The 19,247-nt window shown below is 45.3% G+C and overlaps 1 protein-coding gene across 5 annotated transcripts in view; it reads right to left on the minus strand.

Moving 5' to 3' along the window:
- Positions 1–2,879: 2,879 nt before the first annotated feature.
- The window catches only part of SLC25A51 (solute carrier family 25 member 51), a 20,735-nt gene continuing 4,367 nt past the window's right edge, over positions 2,880–19,247 (minus strand). For 4 of the 5 annotated variants that reach the window (XM_046669692.1, XM_046669685.1, XM_046669676.1 and 1 more), the window contains 2 exons: positions 15,425–15,548; positions 2,880–6,967 (listed from right to left, as the gene is read on the minus strand). In XM_046669692.1, coding sequence (XP_046525648.1) covers positions 6,035–6,925 — 891 coding nt within the window. In that variant the 5' untranslated portion in view covers positions 6,926–6,967; positions 15,425–15,548 and the 3' untranslated portion in view covers positions 2,880–6,034. Of the gene's footprint in view, positions 6,968–15,424; positions 15,549–18,945; positions 19,222–19,247 lie in introns of those variants that run through there. The other variant, XM_046669703.1, reaches the window with a different exon arrangement.

Raw genomic sequence — 19,247 nt, forward strand, 5'->3', positions numbered from 1 at the left:
TATTTAGTATTGCTCCCAAACAGAAACAAACAGAAAAACATGCTTTTCTGTTCCACAAGGGCAGAAGCTTCGAAGCGCTCCGGACAGCGCCAGCAAAGCTTCAATCTTCCTGGACCTCACCGAGCTTCCGCAAGGCCTGTCAGCCCGCCTGGCCCCGGGACAGGCCCTCGCCTCCCGGCGTCCACTCTACCTTCACGTTTTTCACACAGATTACTAAGGAAGAGGACTTGGTTCACATACATACCCTCTTCTTCCTACTATCTGTCCTCAAAACTCTATGGCTATTTTTTAGGGGGGAGTGGGGAGCCCAAGAAAGCCTAGACAGTTATTGTAATCACTCTTTTTCCAAAAAAGTGTGAAAGGGATAAGGAAAGTTCTGAAGCTTCTTTCTGTCCAAGGGAAAGGAGCCGCTCGCTACTGTGCCCGACAACCCTGGGAAGAGCAGCTAGCTTCTTTCTCGCAGTATCATCTGAAACGGCAAGGGAGCACCTCAGGCTGACTAAGGGCAGCCCCTTTTCTGGTGTCCTCTGGAGCCGGAGAAGGAACTGCTGACTACGAGTGCCTGGTCCCGAAGGGGACGGACCTGAGTGTGCTATCTCTGTCGACGATGCAAGGCCGAGCAGCCAGAGAGGTGGTTTGCTCTGAACGACTGAAACAAGCCACTGCCCTCACGGCACCTCCAGTGACAAGCAGCAATGACACACTGGGCACTGAAGGCCTACTTGCTTCTTGCCTTTCTCCATTAACTTCATTCGGCTGAGTCCCACGGCTCACAAACAACGCAAGGAGGGGTACGGGAAAACGGAGCGCCTGTAATTCGAATCCTGACTCATGCACACATTTTCTCTCTCAAATTGGCTGGACATTTCTCAGAGTAAATGAGGACAGTAAAGAACAGTCTCATCAAGCATTTAGCTCATGTATGTTATGTACTGAATGACTGTCCCCCCAAAACCTGTATGTTGGAGCCCTAAGCCCCAGTGTGATGGCATCTGGAGGCAGGGACTTCGGGAGGTCATTAGGTTTAGATGAGGTCACGAGGCTCTCTGCCACATGGGGACAAAGTGAGACACCTGCACACCACGTAGAGGCCTCTCACAGGAACCCAGTCTGCTGGCCCCTTGATCTTGGCTTCAGCAGCCTCCGGAACAGTGAGAAGGAAGTGTCTGCTGTTTAAGCACCAGGTCTGCGGCCTTCTGTTACGGCAGCTCGAGCCATGTAAAAACGTTCTCTTTAAACCACCTACGTGACCCATCAAGGCAGGCAGGCCAGACGGGGTATTCCAGAATGCTGTGATCCTGACACCCACGTGTCCCTTTGCTCTTGACTGATTCTTAAAGAAATACTTATCACACATCCACCAGGTGTCAGGCACTGTGCCAGACACTCGAAACAGTGGAACCAAAAGCCGAGCCTCTGCCTCATGGAGCCGGCATTTGAAAGGAGCAAGAGGCATCAAAGAACCATGTCATTACAACAGGTAAGCGCTATGACAACAGGGATGTGGTAGCATAGATGGGACCCTGAAGGAGGCAGCTGGCCTCCCTGAGAAACAGTAGAGCCAAGATGTGACGGCCTCAGTAGAGTCACTGAGTGACCAGGAGGGGGCAGCGCTCAGGGCAGAGGGACCTGCCTGGGGAAAGGCCGGACGCTAAACAGAGTGCAGAAGTCCTGCGGCTGGAGGGCAGTGACTGGGCAGGGCAGCGCGGGCTGGAGCGGACAGCAGGGGAGGCAGGGCCTGCATCATCTCATCTAAACGAAGTAGAGCAATACGCAGAATGGGCCAAAGGGAGATAAGACTTCAGATAAACCTGACTTCATTCTCAATTTCGACTTCAAGATCAGATATGCTCATGTGGAAACATGCTCCCTATGGGAAACTGCGGAAGCTAAGTGCATGGAGGTGCGAGGCAGCCTCCTGGTGCGCAGGGCTCCGCGGCTGCACAGAAACCGCACTCCCCTCCTGCTCCCCTCCCCCCAACAGCTGGCGGCTGGGGCAGGCGGGTCACAATGACATTTCAAAAAACAGATGACATGGAAACACCCTTTTATGTCTCAAGTTCAGGATATTCAACTTTATAATGAATTTCCCCCCTCAAGGGAGCTTTCAAAGCATCATATGGAACTGCTCCCTTACCCAGCGGCCCTCATCAGGCAACCTCGACTACCCCGAGACCGGGAGCGCCTTACAGTGCAACGGGGAGACCAACAGGACCACCTCCCGACAGGCAGGGCAGCCGCAAAGCCAAAGCAGACGTAAAAAACTCACAAAGCGACACCCGGACCATGTAGCTCGGGGTGAGCACGTGAAGGCTCATCATCACAACACTGACGAGCTCAACTCACCAGGACAGTTCAGTCAGCAGGGAAAAGTTTATTTCATTTGAGAAAAACCTTTAAAAAACAAAATGCTTTGCAGTTAAGCTATCTAGAAAACTACCATTTCCGAAACTCCTCTTGATCAAACAAGATGGATAAATGAGTTGTTCTGCCTACAAAGTTATCAGGGAAGCTGCCAAGAGCCAAAGCTGTGCGCTAAATGTTTTATTAACAAAAAGACTATGGCCCCAGGGCCCAGGGTTCGAGCGCTCTGCTCGGCGGCCTGGGGTTTGGCTGGTTCGGATCCCAGCGTGGACATGGCACCACTCGTCAGGCCATGCTGAGGCGGCGTCCCACATGCCACAACTAGAAGGACCCACAACTACAATATACAGCTGTGTACTGGGGGGCTTTGGGGAGAAGAAGAAAACAAGATTGGCTACAGTTGTGAGCTCAAGTGCCAATCTTTGAAACAAACAAAAACACAAAAAGACTAATAGACTAATCTACCACAAAAAGGAAAGCGCTAGGAACCCAACCACAGAGAAGACCAAACAGAATGGACTTAACAAAAAACTTTATTCCAAACAAATACCAAAAGAAGCATGTTAACTCTGAAACTTTTAACAGATTTCATTTAAACTCATAGTCACAAAACTCAAAATATCAAACAAAATACAAACAAAAACAGCTTTGTGTGCTTAACCACTTTTAATAATGAAACTAAAAAAATCCTCAAATGTCAGGAGAACGCTGTTCAAGTCTTTGATATGCATTTACATGCACGTGAGAAAACAAAGGTGATTAATTTAAAGGAAGTCAAGTCTGAGCGCTTCGTCTTCACACGGGCCTCCTGTCCACCGCCCCCTGACCACGTCCTCACTGCAGCACGGCGTCCACGGGCCAGCAGGACTGCCCGCGCGACGCCCTCTAGACCCCACTTCCTACTTCCTGTCAACCCCCCCGTCACCCCTTCCGCGGCTGCACAGCCCTGTAACTGAGAATCGCCACTGTCATCGGGCTAGGGAGTCTCAGGTCTGCAAAGATGATACATGTCCCCAGTTCTGCTTTACTGCACAGTTCACAACATACAGCAGGTGATTCTAGAACCAACCATATGGTAAGGTGAACACTGACTACTGAGACAAAACATCAACTCTGCCTCCAAGCACAAATGAAACAAGGACAGAACTGGCACCAGACAGGGGCTGGCCTTCCCCCGCGGTGCAGTCCTGAGGGCTCACGGCACTCTGAGCATGTCAAATGCAGAGCCCAGAGCCACTTCTGGTGGCAGCAGACACGGAGCACACGAGGCAAGACGAGGCACCATCTGCACCACGTATGTAACAGGCCACTTTTAAAGCTTTTCAGATAAAGTTACTCGATGTTTGCCTTTTCAAGACTATTACCACACTAGGCCACACTGAAGGTAACAACAGTTTGCATCTCTTATTAACAACACATTTTGACTTATTTTAAACGCCAGACAAAGCTGTTGGCTACCACAAGTTCTGAATATTTTGTTAAATTTAAGAAGTCTATATAGGACAACACAAAACCATCCCTGGTAATGTATTTGCAGTTTGGTCTTCAAAAGCTGTAAAAAGTGACAAAGAAATTCAAAAATATGATGAGCTAAAACCAGTAAAAATATTGTTTTTTAAATGCCACATATTTGAAACAGCAGAAACCAAGGCATCCTCCTCTGAATTCATTCGTATTTCCCAGAAGTGCCTTGGAACTCAGATTTCTGTCAGCTGCGTGGAGTGTGTAGACAAAAGGAAGCCCTGTGGAACCAAGGCCTCGGCGGCCAGTCCCGGGTGGTGCCCCTGCCCCACGCAGGGCACCTGGACACTCGGCACTCAGGGACACATGCCCGCGAACAAGGCCGCAGGCCCCACGGTGCCCTCACTGTCCATTTCTGAAACTCAAGCCCCTTCAAATCCTGATTCTATTCAATCAGCCAAAGGATGCTCCTCACACTTATTAGGTGTCAAGGGCTTTTCTGAAATCCTTACATCTGCACCTCGGTTTCTAAAGTGAAGCGCCACTTTCAGCACAAGCCAGTCTGCCGTGCGCTGGGAAGCTGCGTGCCCCACCGCTGCCTGTCTGGAAGGAGCGTGCTCAGCGTGTGACAGGCCACACTGTGTTCAGAGGTTAAATGTCTTTTTTTGGACTATCTGCCCAGAAATTGAGGAAACTACCAACTGAGAGCCTGATTTTATTTCAGTCAGTATGTACACATATTCAGATGCAATTGTCCAGAATGAAGAAAAGCCGGTTCATAAGAAGCCCAACTGCCCTGCCGCGTCCCGTGCTGGCAATCTTAACCACACAGTCTGGACTGAGGGGGGCTTTTACAAGACTGATGAACCACTTTTCTAGGATGCTTCGTATGTTTTATTAGTTACTCAATCGATGTATGAGTCATTTTGCCTCATTTGTCTGGAAAAACCATTGTGAACCCTGATTCCTTTGATAAGTAGGCGTTGGTCTGTGAGGTGAGGGATGAGTATCTGTCCAGCTCTTACCAACTTCTGGAATTTAAAATTAACCCTTCAAACATCTTTACTTAGATCAAACTGTCTTATTGTTTTAATGACAAAAATGGTAAAAACTGGGTTCCCAAAATATAAAAATCCTAGAAGTCTTTATTTCCAAGAGTAAAATAAAAAAAAAGACGGCTAACACCGCGGAGTGAAAGGTGCCCTGAGTTCTCCCCTCCCCTGGAAAATTTAGAAACCAGAAAAATCTGGGCTTCTGTTAACAGACTTCCAAAATAAAATTTTATGAAAGTGGTTTCCTTCTTTTAAAAGGAGAATTTCAAGAGAACAGGATACTTGAACATGACAAACTGCTACTCAAAGAAAAAAACCTCTTCGATAAGTTGGCAACAATCAAAGAAACCAAGCTAAACCGAGTTTGATTTATATGCAATTAATATGAAACTGAACGGGGTGAAATGCCTGTAACAAAATTTAAGTCTCCTCATCTTTTGGCAATGAAATAAGTGAAATTAATGGAAGGATATTTTGGAAGGGTTTAAGGTCACATTCAGAATTACACAAAAAACTTTCAAACCTAGAAGGCAAACTGGGAGCTTTCATTCGCTGCTTGCATCAACTGTGTCTAAAAAACAAAGTTTAGATAAAGACTATCCCAACAGGTGCCTAGTTTCAAAACTAACACAAGCAATTTATCATGAAACGCCTACACCTGCCAGCTGCTTCTCGTTGCTGTTCCCCCGGTCCTACCACGCACACGCTCCAGGTGAATCAAGCCTACTCTGCAGCTCACCTGAGGGCGGAGGAGGACGAAACAGAGTAAGGGAGGTCAGCCTGAGAATTCAGCAGGCCCTAAACACCTTTCCTCCGGCTGCTCATGGCCACTTACGTTTCAATACAGAAGGTTTAAAGACTTTTGAAGAAGAAAATAAAATCTTGGCTATTAGTTTCCTTGTCAAAAGCCATCAGATGGACAGCTATTAACCAGGCAATGAGCCTCAAGTTCTCAGATAACAATAAAACAAAACAAATCCCTCAACTTTTCCTGCTGAAACCTTTTATTCTGATTCGTTGGTGCTTAAGGGAAACAGCTGTGCCCATAATTCCTTGTGCCCTGGACACCAACTGTCCTGGCCAATTAGGAATGAGGCCAAACCACATTCTTCTTAGAAGGTCTATTCAAGTGATAAATGGCACTTAACTGACTTCTTTCATATAATCTTTAACAAGAACTCGTAAGTCGCATTGATTATGCCCCAAGAGATGAGGGACCGATGGTAATTCAGATGGGCACCTCTGAAAAGATTTGTCAGTTTCCTGTCCCGTTCTAGCCAGATTTTTTGGAAAACCTTGGGGAAAGACTGAAACTCCCCACCAATCTGAGATTGCATGCGAGTTTTTACGACATTAACTGGAAAAAACAAGATTCCCAGCACGGCCCCCAACAGACCTCCACAGATAAAATCGTTGACCAGATGAGCACTGTGAGTGGTGGCGGTCGGCAGATGCTCCTTGATGGGCCCTCGAAGGCCAAAAAAAAGGACATTGCTGAGACCATTACGGAAAAGAATGGGCACCAAGCCTCGATAATACTCTCTCATCCCATGGCATTTCAGCGCCTTGAACGCGTGATAGGTGTTTGTAAATTTGTCATGATGCTTGTGGTCTTGAAGCAATGTCTGAACTCTTTCCAGTGGAGTGAAGATCGCTTCTGTTGTCCCTGCCAGTACTGCTGCCATGCTACGGGTCGCAAACTCCGGGGTACTGACATGCTTATGGAGAAGGCAAGATAAATCCTCATAGAGCCCAAACATCAGTGCCAGCGTGGTCGTCTTCTGCATCAAGGGGGGAAGGATTCCGCGGTATAAGTTTCGAAATCCATCCCTCCTCAGCTGAAGGACTGCATCCCGCGTCCTGATCCCATACAGCTGCTGCCGGAAGAGGACCTTCTGAATGGGGAAGGTGATGGCTATATTGTTGAAGGCTGCACAGCAGCCACACAAGTAATGCTTCATTCCACCAACGTGTGCAATATGAGGTGCTATGTCTTGTTTCGAAGATGTTAGGAGTGGCGCCCTCTTTTCATGAGCTTCAGAATCCATGTTGCTTAAGATCTTTCTTCCTCATGAAGGATCTTTTTTAACCTACAAATAATGAAATAACAATAGGTAAACCTTTATACACAGTGCTAAACACGTGGAACTTGCCCCCAACGCCTCCTCCAATTTCTGGACACTATCGCATTTTCCCTCTTAGAGCGGATCAGCAGTGCTTAAGGGACTGGAGAGGCCCCTGCAGCTCCCGAGGCCCGTCCAGGGTCCAGGAGGCCCTCCTGTCTCCAACTGCACATCTGCGTGAGGCTGCATCTTCTGCTTCTGCTTCAATCAAAACAACTTCTCACGCAGACTGGACGCAGAGGCAGACAGCAGACCCACTCATCTTTTAAGCCGGACATCAAAGAGATTTGCAAAACTGTAAAACACACTCTTCTCATTAAATTCTTTTTTTAGGAAAATAGTTATTTTTCAAGAAAAGGTGTTGTTTATGTTAACATGTAGTGGGTTTATCATTCCTATTTTAAAGTGAATTAATAAATATTTTCATTTCTAAGACCATGAATATTATTTCCACATAAATAAAGGCTCTTTGGGGTCCACAATAATTTTAAGTATAAAAGGGCCCCGAGACCATAAACTCTGAGAAATGGTGGACTAGGTCATACGCATTACCTACACTACATAGTGGCACATACCGTGATCCTTCTGAAGCAGATTCAAAGTCCTCCCATGAGAAACACACCAGCAAGACACACACTCATTCACTCTGCTCACGAACACTTGGTATCTAGCCTGAACAGACCCTCTGCAAAGTGCCAGCAAGTCACAGACAAGGAGCCCGCAAACTAACAGGAGACGGCCAAGGCACCAGCGACCCACAGTGACACGGGCTCTGTGAACACGTGCTGCGGGAGCACAGCTATGGGACACCCAACCACACTCTGGGGTGGAAGCTGGGAGAACAGGGTCAAGGAAGGCCTGCAAGTATGTACTAGATACTGTATTTTCACATTTAACTCCTGAAACTCCATAAAGTAAACAGTTTCCTGGTTTTACAAATGAAAAAACAAATACTCTTCTTTGTCCAAGGTCTCGTTAGTAACCGGTAGAGCTGGCATCTTTTTTTTTCTTTTTTGAGGAAGATTAGCCCTGAGCTAAGATCTGCCGTCCAGCCTCCTCTTTTTGCTGAGGAAGACTGGCCCTGAGCTAACATCCATGCCCATCTTCCTCTACTTTTTTTTTTCCTGAGGAAGATTAGCCCTGAGCTAACATCTGCCAATCTTTTTTTTTTTTTTTTCCTGAGGAAGACTGGCCCTGAGCTAACATCAGTGCCCATCTTCCTCCACTTTATATGTGGGACGCCTACCACAGCATGGCTTGCCAAGCGGTGCCATGTCCACACCTGGGATCTGAACCGGTGGACCCTGGGCCACCGAAGTGGAATGTGTGAGCTTAACCGCTGCACCACCGGGCCAGCCCCAGAGCTGGCACCTTGAAATGAAGTCTGTCTGACTCCAGGGCTCATGTCCCCACTATCATACCACAGATGGCAGTGGCTTCGGGAGGCTGCCCTGGGACAAAAATCGGCTCTATCAGACCATGCTGGAAAAGATTTGCAGCCTAAATATATAGGCTTAGCCCACTGAGTGGGACTCAGGCCAAGCCTCCCCGCCAATACACCTGCTCCCTTAGAATGTAAGACCATTCCGTGCCAGTCACCTAAGTCTGATCTTCCCCGAAAACGGAGCCAAACAGCTGCATCATCCAGAACAATCCCTACATCGCAGAAATCGTCCCCGAAATGACATTTGTGCACTAAGTGGGAATTTTACTGTATTTTAAATATATCAGGCTACATATTTTTAAATTGATTCTAATTCCTCAACAGTAAGAGACCACATTAACTACAACTCAACAACAAAAAATTAAATACTCTGATTAAAAAATGAGCAAAGGATTTGACAGACATTTCTTCAAAGAAGATATACAAAGGGCCAAGAAGCACACGATAAGATGCCCAACATCACTTATCATCAGAGAAATGCAAATCAAAACCACAATGAGATACCACCTCATACCCATTAGGATGGTAGTATTAAAAAAAAAAAAACAGAAAATAAATGTTGGAGGGAAATAGAAAAGCTGGAATCCTTGTGCACTGTTGGTGGGAATGTAAAATGGTGAAGCCACTATGGAAAACAGTATGGTGGCTTTTCAAAAAATCAAGAATAGAACTACCATATGATCCAGCAACCCCACTTCTGTGCATGTACACAGAGAGACTCGAAAGCAGGGGCTCCAAGACATACTTGCACATCCACGTTCACAGCAGCACTATTCACAGCAGTCGAGATAGAAGCAACCCGAACGTCCCATGACGAATGAGTGGACACACAATGTGGTCTATCCGTGAAAGGAGCACCACGGGGCCTTGAGGAGGAAGGAGATCCCGACATGCCGCAACATGCAGGAACCCGAGGACACTATGCCAAGTGAAATAGGCCAGTCATGAAAGAAAAAACACTATGATTCCATTCCCATGAGGCACTGAGAGCAGTCAAACTCGCAGACAGAGTGGAGCAGGGGCTGCCAGGGGCCGGGGCGGCCAGGGAGTTGTTGTTTAACACGTATAGTTTCAGTCCCACCAGATAAGAATGTTCTGGAGATCTGCTTTATAACAACGTAAATATACTCAACATTATTCAACTGTACACTTAAAACTGGTTAAGATAGTAAATTTTATATGTATTTTCTACCACAATAACAAAAAAAAGATTACACATAAGGGTTTCAATGGCGAAGAAAGAAAGAAAGTAGGTCAGATAAACCATCTAGGTCTTTAACTTATGACAAAGAAACATAAACAAAAAACTCAAGCAAACCACATGCCACAACTAGAAGGACCCACAACTAGAATACACAACTGCATACTGCGGGCATTTGGCGAGAAGAAGGAAAAAAAAAGATTGGCAATAGATGTTAGCTCAGGTGCCAATCTTCAAAAAAAAAAAAAAAAAAGATGGGATATTAAAAATAGAGTAAGGTTCAGTATATCAATTTTGGATTTTTTAATGGTGTTAATGAAATTTTAGATAGCAGTGAGTCCTTTTTTGGATCAATAAACAGAGTTACAGGGAAAAAAACACAAAAAACAAGGAGAATATCTTTTATTGACATGGTACCATTCATGGTATGTTTTGTCAATATACATATAAAAAAGCTAAAATTAGTTTATATTTTCTCATTTCATAATAATACTGTATTTCCCTTTTCTATATTTTTCAAGTTAAACTTGTCTCAATCTATTCAACTCTGCTTTCAAAGCTGGGGACAGCTGCCACAATGAACCAGGACGACAGAGGCCAGCAGGGAGACGGGCAGCACAGCTCCCAGGTGACCAAAGGCAAACGGCTGCACGGAGGCTGCTTCCACCCTGCGGGGTGACAGAGAGAGTCGCCAGGTCCTGAGGCCACACTGGGGACACCGTGACACTGCAGTCAGGGTCCACTCTCCCCGTTTCCTTCCTCCCTAAATCCTTTTTAATAAAGATGTCTTTGTATTTGCTTCATTCAGACTTACTTAGGATAACACTGTCAAGGAGACTCATTTACATTTGCCGGGAACTCCTCCTCCTTTGCCTGCTTTCACACTGGCCCCTTAGTACACTAAGAGAATCAAATTCAACCAACTGAGGCTGCTCCTGTAATGGTCCAGGTGCCGCCCTGTTGTCAGAGATTACAGAGCACAGGACCCTGGCCTCAGGGGAGATAAGACATGCACTTAGACTACAGTGTGATAAATGCAATCAGAGAAGCATGTAGGAAGTACAAAGGCCCCACAGAGGGAGGGGTCATTAGCAGTCTACAAGAAACCCAGGGCAGGCGACAGCCTCTGGGCAGGGCTCTGAGCTCGGAACAGGACTCCAATGCACAAAAGGGTAAAGCACCTCTGAGCCAAAGGTGGCACAGGCTAGGGTGCAGGTCCAGTGTCGAGGGAGCAGCAGGATCGCATTCTTGAGGACTTACTCAACTATGTCCTGCTGGAGCATCACGCTGGGGGAGACGGATGGGTGGCACACGAGGACTGAGAAGCGGCGAGGACCCGTGTGAGGAGACCCTCTGACACTACTATGTGCTATTCTTCTCCTTTCTGACGTGAAGCAAACGGAAACAAACGATTTTCCTTAAGTATGTTACACCTAGATCTGCATGCCCTTTTCCCTGTGCTAAGAAGAAAACCTAACACCTGCACACTTCAGCCCAAGCCTGTCTGGAGTGCAAGCTGGCCTGCTGATGCGTTTCTATTAGAAAGGTGACCTTGCCCTCACCGACAAGCACCACGACTAGACACTGCTGAGGCCCAAAGTGTGCCCCAAGGAAGGTCATGAAAGGGGTCAGGGAACTTTTCTCCCACCAGAAGTCACCTGCTCACACCTATGGAAGTCGACATGCCTGGGAGCCACCCTTCCACTGCCGGCCCCCACGACTGGCAGAGCCACACCCCCTGTGGGTGCCCACACACTCTGTTCATCTGAGGAAGCCCCACCGATGCCGAGGGCTGGCAGCAGGGGACTCAGAGCTGCATGCTGCTTAGCCATCACAGATGCGGAACAAAGGGACAGTAGAAACTGTCCCACTGCAACTGAAATCAAGGAGGCGGCTCCGAGAGAGGGATGCTCTCTACCTGGCAGGTATTACAGCAGGCAGACTGAAGTCACCTGCATGCTCAACCCAGCGGCCTGGCTCCTCGGAGCTGCTCGGAGACCCAGTAAAATGAGAAATAAACCGTTCAAATAAACACTCATAAAAGAAAGGTGTATTACTTTTTAAGAAAAACATTTACACATTAAAAAAGATGTGCATTTTTTTTGGAGAAAAATAATGTTGGAAACCAATTAAATCGACAGCTGTCCTCTCCTCAAGGCTCACTGCTGGGCGCAGATGCTCTTCGTCTCTGGCCTGACCAGCGCGAAGGCCCTGTGCCATCAGCCCGACCAGCCACGCTCGCCTCGCCGCCTGCCTCACCCCCACCCCCCCATCGTTAAAAACTACAAGAAAGAACAAAACTACCGAATGGAAAATTAAAGTGTATAACAATGCATTTTGGAATCTTCTAAGAACAGCACAGACACCCTGGGGTTCTGAACGGTTGCATAATATTCTATCAAACGGATGTCATTTATTCTATTTCCTATTTATGGTCGCTGTTTGTTTTTTTGGCTTTTTCCTTTTTCTGCTTTTTAAAAAAATGCTGCAATTGGACATCCTTGCACCTGTCCCTTGTTGGGTGCACTCTCCCCACCTTATCTACCTGCAGGGCACATCTTTAGAACGGACTGCTGGCTCAAGGAGTAACACATCTTGACTCGATAGCTACTTCAAACTGCCCCCAGAAAACGCATCAGGATTCACATTTCTACTAAGTGTGTACCAGTACGTTTCCCTGCCATTCCTAGCACCAGGTATGGAAACGTAACTTCTGCCAATCTGATGGGTGAAAAAAAATCTCGTTTTATCATTAAAATTTTTGAATAAAATTCAGCATTTTTCATTTACATTGACCATCTGAATTTCTTTTACTATAAATTTTCATGTTACCCATTTTTCTGTGGGTACCTCGTTTTTTTCTGATTTGTAAAATTTCTTTGTATATGAAGAAAATCAATCCTAGTTACATTAAATTGTGGCAAATACTTTTCCCACTTTATATCATTTTCGTGATACTGAAACTCTTAATTTGGATAGTAAATCTATTGATTTTGGCTTCTAGACTCTGTCCTCCTTAGAAGGCCTTCATTATTCTAAAATTATAAACACGCATCCTTCTACAACTTCCATGGTTTCATTTATCATCAGTACTGTAATCTCTCTGGAATCTGAGCATACGGGGCGAGGCAAAGACGAGAGATGGCCCACGAAACTGACTGACGAACTTCCCTTCCATTCCTGGTCAGCACAACCCGGACACCCACAGGCACCTGCACTTCCTCCTGCGCTCCACTGTCCCCACAGCCTCGTCTCTCTTCTCCAGCACCGACCTGCCTCAACCTACCGTAGCACCAAGACAGACTTCACTATCTAGTAGGCTGCCCCCCTACTCTTATCAGACTTAGCAGTTTTCCCAGCTCTCACACTTTTCCAGGTAAATTTTAGTGTATTTCTGTCATATTCCTCCCAAAAATCTCGTTGGTACCTTATAGTGGAAGTGACTTTATAGGTGAGTTTAAAGAACTGTCACCTTTTCAAAATTGAACCTTACAGGGACATGGGGTATTCCTACTTACTTGTACTTGTTATCTTTTTATGAGCTTTAGTAGTATTTTAAAATTCTTTCATATAGATCTTAAATATTTCTTATGTCTAGGTATTTTCCTTTTCAGTCACTATTAATACTTCCAATTAGTTTTCTAACTGCCTTTCGTCTGCGTATGAAAAAGCTACCAGTTCTTGCGTGTTAAGGTTAGAATCAGCCAACTTACTGAATCCTCTTACTATTTCTCAGTTTTTTGGTGGATGTGCTTCAGTGTCCACTTTAGTCATGCACTGCATGACGACATTTAGTCAACAAGGGACAGCATAGGAGACGACGGTCCTGTAAGATTAGGAGCATCCAGCCCAGGTATATAGCTGGCTGTACCACGCAGGTTTGTGTAAGTACTGCAGGGAAGGAAGAAATTTTCCTGTATCCTTCTAGGTTCTTCTGCCTAGTCTAAGAATTAAATTGACATGAGACAGACTGACAAGAGGAAAACAAACGAGTTTAATAACACCTACACATGGTAGAAACCCAGGAAAACCAAATAACTCCCCCAAATGGCCAAAGCTCTCACCTTGAATACCATCCTCAGCTAAACCACAGACGATGCTGGGGGTGGGGAGAGTCAGGGACTCATAGCTCGGTGAAAAACAGCAGCTAGTATCTGGCCACCGAGAAACAGAAGACACAGAGCGGAGCCCAACACATGGGCTTTTCTAGGTTCCTCCCTGTCTGCCACCTAGTTCATGTTATCCTAAGGTAACACTCGCTTCTTGAGACAGGTTTTCTTATCTGAATCCTTTTAGGCAGTTAAGGGGGAGGTAATAAGAAAAACTCTGAGTCTTGTTTCTCAGAAATAAATACCCTAAAATAATCCTCATGTTAAAGAGACATATTTTAGGTAGCAAATTGTGTTCCCCTTCAGTGCCCTGGATGATGTTCACACAGTGATGAAATTGCCTGACGATGCATTTCCCAGAACAATCTCCATTGTCAGGCAATGCATGACGTATATAAAATATCACAGATAACTTTGCTTTCTCCTTTATAATATGTATCTTTCTTTCTCCTATCTTATTGAATTGACAAATACTTCCTGAATAAAATTAAATTATGGTAATACTGAACAGCCTACATTTTTCTTGACATTTGTGTCAACTCATCTAGAGATTACTATTAAGCGTGACACTGGCTTTTGGTCTGACAACAGAAGTTCTTGTCATCTGAGTGTTCATAATCCACATCCTAGCACTTCCGCACTGATCAATTGGCCCCTATAAGACCTGTTCCCACTCGAGTAACCTTCCCCATTTACCACCCACTCCTGCCCATCTTTGGGACTGTGCTGCAGACATGAAGTACAGCGTCTTTCCAGTGCCGTCATATAATTTCATCTGACAAATTACACTAAGATGCCCAAAGCTTCATTCTGATTAGAATATATGCAATTATAACTTAAGACTCTGCCCGTGCTATTTACGAGGAAACTGTTTTCCAGTAAAAATGGATGTCATTTTTCTAGTACTAGTGATCAACTGATCATAAGGGCCTTTAGAGAGTTTTCACACATGGGAAGGCAATATATATTAATTCCTGTTTTACTAAACTCCAACCACTCCACCCCTTCCCACCACCAGTAAATCAGGAATCTATCTCGGACTTCGGTCAAATGCTTTTAGGAAGCTACTGACATAATCACGTGGCTACTGGAGACAGAGCCCGAGTAACATCTAACAGCTACAGCTAATTGTCTGGGCTCAAATCCTGGCTCCACCGCGTTATCTACCGTGTGCCCTGCAGCAAGTTACTCACGTCTGTATGGCTTAGTTTCCTCCTTTATAAAACAAGGATGTCACCCACCTCAGAGGCTGGCTCGCTTAGTTGAATTAATACACGTAAGGCGCCCAGGAGAGTGCTCTGGAGCACAGCAGGTGCCCTGCAAGGACGAGCTATTCCACTGCTCTTTTCTGATGCATTGATCTGGTGTGTACACTAGCATGCTTCCTGCTAATTACTCACTCTTGTAATAAGGAGATGGATCCTACTTGGCCATGGTGAAATATTTTTTTTAATGTATTGTTAAAAACCATTTGCTAATATTTTATTTTAAAATTTCACATCACTATTCATAACATCAAGTTTTCAATTTTAGTACTATCTTCATGCCAAGTTCAGGTGTCAATGTTCCACTGGCTTTGTAAAAAGAATCTGTTGTTTCTCCTTCCTTACATTGGTGAACAATTTAAATCTTATCAAAATTATCTTTTCCTTGAAAGTTAAAAAACTCACCTGTAACACCACGTGGGCCTGGTGTTTTGGGAGATGGCAGCTTTTTGATAACTTTCTCGATTTCCTCCATGTTACTGGTCTGTCAGGTTCTCTCTTCTGGAGTCAGTTGTGGTAAACAGATTTCCTTAAAAAAAAAAACAACTCTATTTATATAATCTTATAGAGCACTTGTTATTTTAAAAAATACTTCTAATCTTGCGTACTTATATTCTTTTTTCTTGAGCAGGGTAGCCAGTTTACCTAATTGATATTCCTCATATCCCAACAAGACTCAGCTCAAGTTTACCAATTTTAATATTTTTCAATCTTCAAATTTATCATTATCTCTTTTCTCCTGTTTTGTCTAGTTTTATTCTAACTTTTTGAGTTAGATGCTTATTTTTATTTAGTCTTTATTTCATAATGAGTGTTTAAGGCTACACATTTTCCTTTGAGCAAAACTTTTATTACTGTTTAAGATATTCTGTGGAGAATTTTGGTCTAATTGGTCGCCTCACCATCTGTATCGTGCCCTGTTTCTTCACCATAGAGGCTCTGATTTGGGATTTTATGCTCCCTTTCCAGGGTGCAAGCCTGCCCTGGCTTTGTGCCTCACAGCACACCCTCTGTGCTCAGGAGAGCACCCTTCTCATGGCCCACAGGAAAGCACCTAAAGGGATGGATCCCGATATTCGGCAACTGACCTCCAGTCTCAAAGGTTCAATGACAAATACACCCTGAAGCTGACCTTCGTTAGTGGGAGAACAAGGCAGCAGCAGGAAGCCAAGTTCATTGCTAAGTTTTTTGACCAGAGCGTGACACTGGGCATGGATGCATATGAGCCTGAAATATCCAGGCTCCATGACACTCTCGCCACAGAAAGAAAAATAAAATAGCCAATTCTAAAAGTAGCCATCTTTCTGCTGGATCATGCTGAAATACAGGGTGATGGGAAAAGAAAGAGAGAAAATGTCTGATGAAGTAAGAAATGTTAAAAATGCCCTTTTTGTCCTGTACTCTGAGCCCATTCTGGACACACAGGATTTTCTAGCAGAGAGAGAAGCTGTCGCTCTGACATGAAGCCACAGCCTCCCTTGACGGGCTGTGCTGTTTCGATTTGCTGTCCTGGACACGACCTTTGCTAGAAGCCGTGAAGACTTCTCCTCCACGCCTAGCAGCACTCAGTCCTTCACGCAGCACAGCGGCGCCCTGCAGCACTCAAGACATCTTCGAAACCCGTTAAGTTTTAAGTCCGTTGCTAACTTCACTGTGCTAATTCCTGTTTCAACAGCTGTTTGCCTTAATTCAGGAGACAACTTCTTGCGTATGACAACTCTCCTTCACACACCATTTTTGTGGGTGTGTATATATCTGACTTGAGGAGAACTGAGGAAAAAACACAGCTTTTAATTTGTTTATAACAGACCTCTGCCTATCACACTTTGTGCTCTCAACCAATTAAAGAAGCCAGTGGCATTTTCAGTTTAAAAAAAAAAAGTTTTACAGATGCTCGAGAAGTGTGCAGGGTACAGAGTTTGATAATTATCAATCACTTAGTTCACTACATCCTTACTTCTTACTGTTTCAGCTGACAGGAGTTTAAAAACTCTTATTAGCACTACATTTGCCATTCTAAGATTCACTGACATTTAAAAAACAAATTGGTAGGGGCCTGCCGGTGGTGTGCTGGTTAAGTTTGCACGCTCTGCTTCAGCAGCCCAGGGTTCACAGAGTGGGATCCTGGGTGCAGATCTACAGGCCACTCATCCAGCCATGCTGTGGTGGCATCTCACAGACGAAACACAAGACGACTGGCACAGATGGCAGCTCAGCGACAATCTTTCTCATCAAAAAAACAAACAATGACTTAGCACAGAAACGCTTTATATCCACATCCTGCTTTTCCCTTCTTCAGAGTTTCAGGACTAAACAATGTTAAAATCAACAAAAATACTCCGATTAATGTATATACGATTACACAATAACACCTGTGACAATTTATGAATGTAAAAAGCTTCACTTTTACATATTTACATAACAATGTACTTTAAATTCTCAAGTTCCCATCTACAAGCTGTTTAACAATATATGCTCCTTGATAATACAAATCTTATTTGTACACTTGAACAAAATTCTGTCCACGTTCACTTTCAATTTTTATTGGAATAGTACCTGTATCACTTTCCAAATTCTTGCAAATTCAAGTTACGTTATCTAGTTTGTCATGACTCTCTGTAATAATGGAAATTGTTATTAAACAAACAGAAAATTGTGGCTAGCAGGAGTTAGCCAGTCATTTATTGACTACTGTATTGAACCATTTTAAGAAACCTTAAGAACATTACTGTACATTTAGTCTCAGATTTTAAAAATAGGCCTGGACACAGGAAAAAGGAAAGTAATGAAAGCTTCTGAGACTTCAGATTTACAGGTTCCCCTCTAGTTCCATCCTACACCCCAGGATGGTGTGGACAGGCTCTCAATCTAGCAACAGAGGGAAGATCAGTGTGCACAGGATTCCCTGGCAATGAAGTTTAGACTTCTGCATGTTCATCTCCTCTGTGAACATGGCTACATTTCTTTGCTAAACTGATTTCTATATTTAAATTCTTTAACATGGATAATTCTTTGCAATTTATTGCAAAATCTGTTTACCATAATTTGACACGTTTGCTACCTAAACACTCCATCTATCTCAACATTAAGGAGCAAAATTCATGAAGATGACTTTCAAGCAACTGCAGTGTCAAACTTCTGCAGCATAAGAAAACAGGGTAAAGTCTAAACACACACCGTAACTTACAGCTCACATGGATAAGCAGGACTCAGATGTGACTCCAGCACCAAGGTCTTTACGCAAAAACTGGGGAGAAGGCAACTGTAATTCTCACAGGATGTGAACTCGCACGAGTCAGCATTCAGAAAAGATCAGTCTGGGCTCCACCCCCAGTTATGACACTATTTTGCTACTATCAGTACAAAGCAACGTCTATATAATTTAAAAATCCACTCCTCTAGGCTGACTTCAATCTACCAAAGCGGAGACCAGATAAGTCCACTCCTTTTACAGGTAACAGCTTGTGATTTTTCCCTGAGATGCACTAAGGGTGACTCCCGATCAAAAGAGCCTAATCTGTGCTCTAACCACTAACGGACCCGACCAGTCCCAGCACCTTTTGATTTTACGGAATCCTTTCAAACCAAGGGCGGAGGAGGCTCAAGCTGGCAAGGCCACTGCACATTTACTTTAAGGACGTCTGTTTCACAGCTTACAGGCAGAGAAATAGAAGGGGGGAATTAAGACCAGCTGTGTACAACTGTAAACGGGCAAAATAAAGGTCACGCCGAAAGGGTGAGTACAGCTGAGGCACCGACATGCTCCATGCAGCTAGGCTTAATACCAAATAACTGGTGCAGAGATTTGCAATTAACAAAGCGACCACCTCGTCCCCGTAAAACGCCTTGTACAACGGAGTTTCCCACAACGCCATGCAACATGGTGTCGCAGAATCAGCAGTGCCCGACTGCGCGGCTGAACTTACCGCCATCCAAGCGCCCGTCTCCCCAACAGCGATAAGGCGGAGGGAAGGGCTGGCAGGATCGCCAAGGCCCCTTCCGTCCCTGACATTCAACAGAGTCAGCGGTCCCGGAAACCCAAACCCCGGCGGCGGGGGCCCTTCCGCCGTCCGAGCGCGGCCTCCCCGCCCGGCGGCCGCTGGGGCCCGGGGCGCCCCGGCTGACTGCACGGCCGCCTCCGCGGGAAAGGCTCGCGCGCGCAGCCAGACGGCGCCCGGCGCGGCGAAGCGCCCCTCACGCGGGAGCCCCGGCCGCGCGCCCTGCCGCC

The sequence above is a fragment of the Equus quagga genome, chromosome 1 (assembly GCF_021613505.1).
Source record: "Equus quagga isolate Etosha38 chromosome 1, UCLA_HA_Equagga_1.0, whole genome shotgun sequence".
NCBI lineage: Eukaryota > Metazoa > Chordata > Mammalia > Perissodactyla > Equidae > Equus > Equus quagga.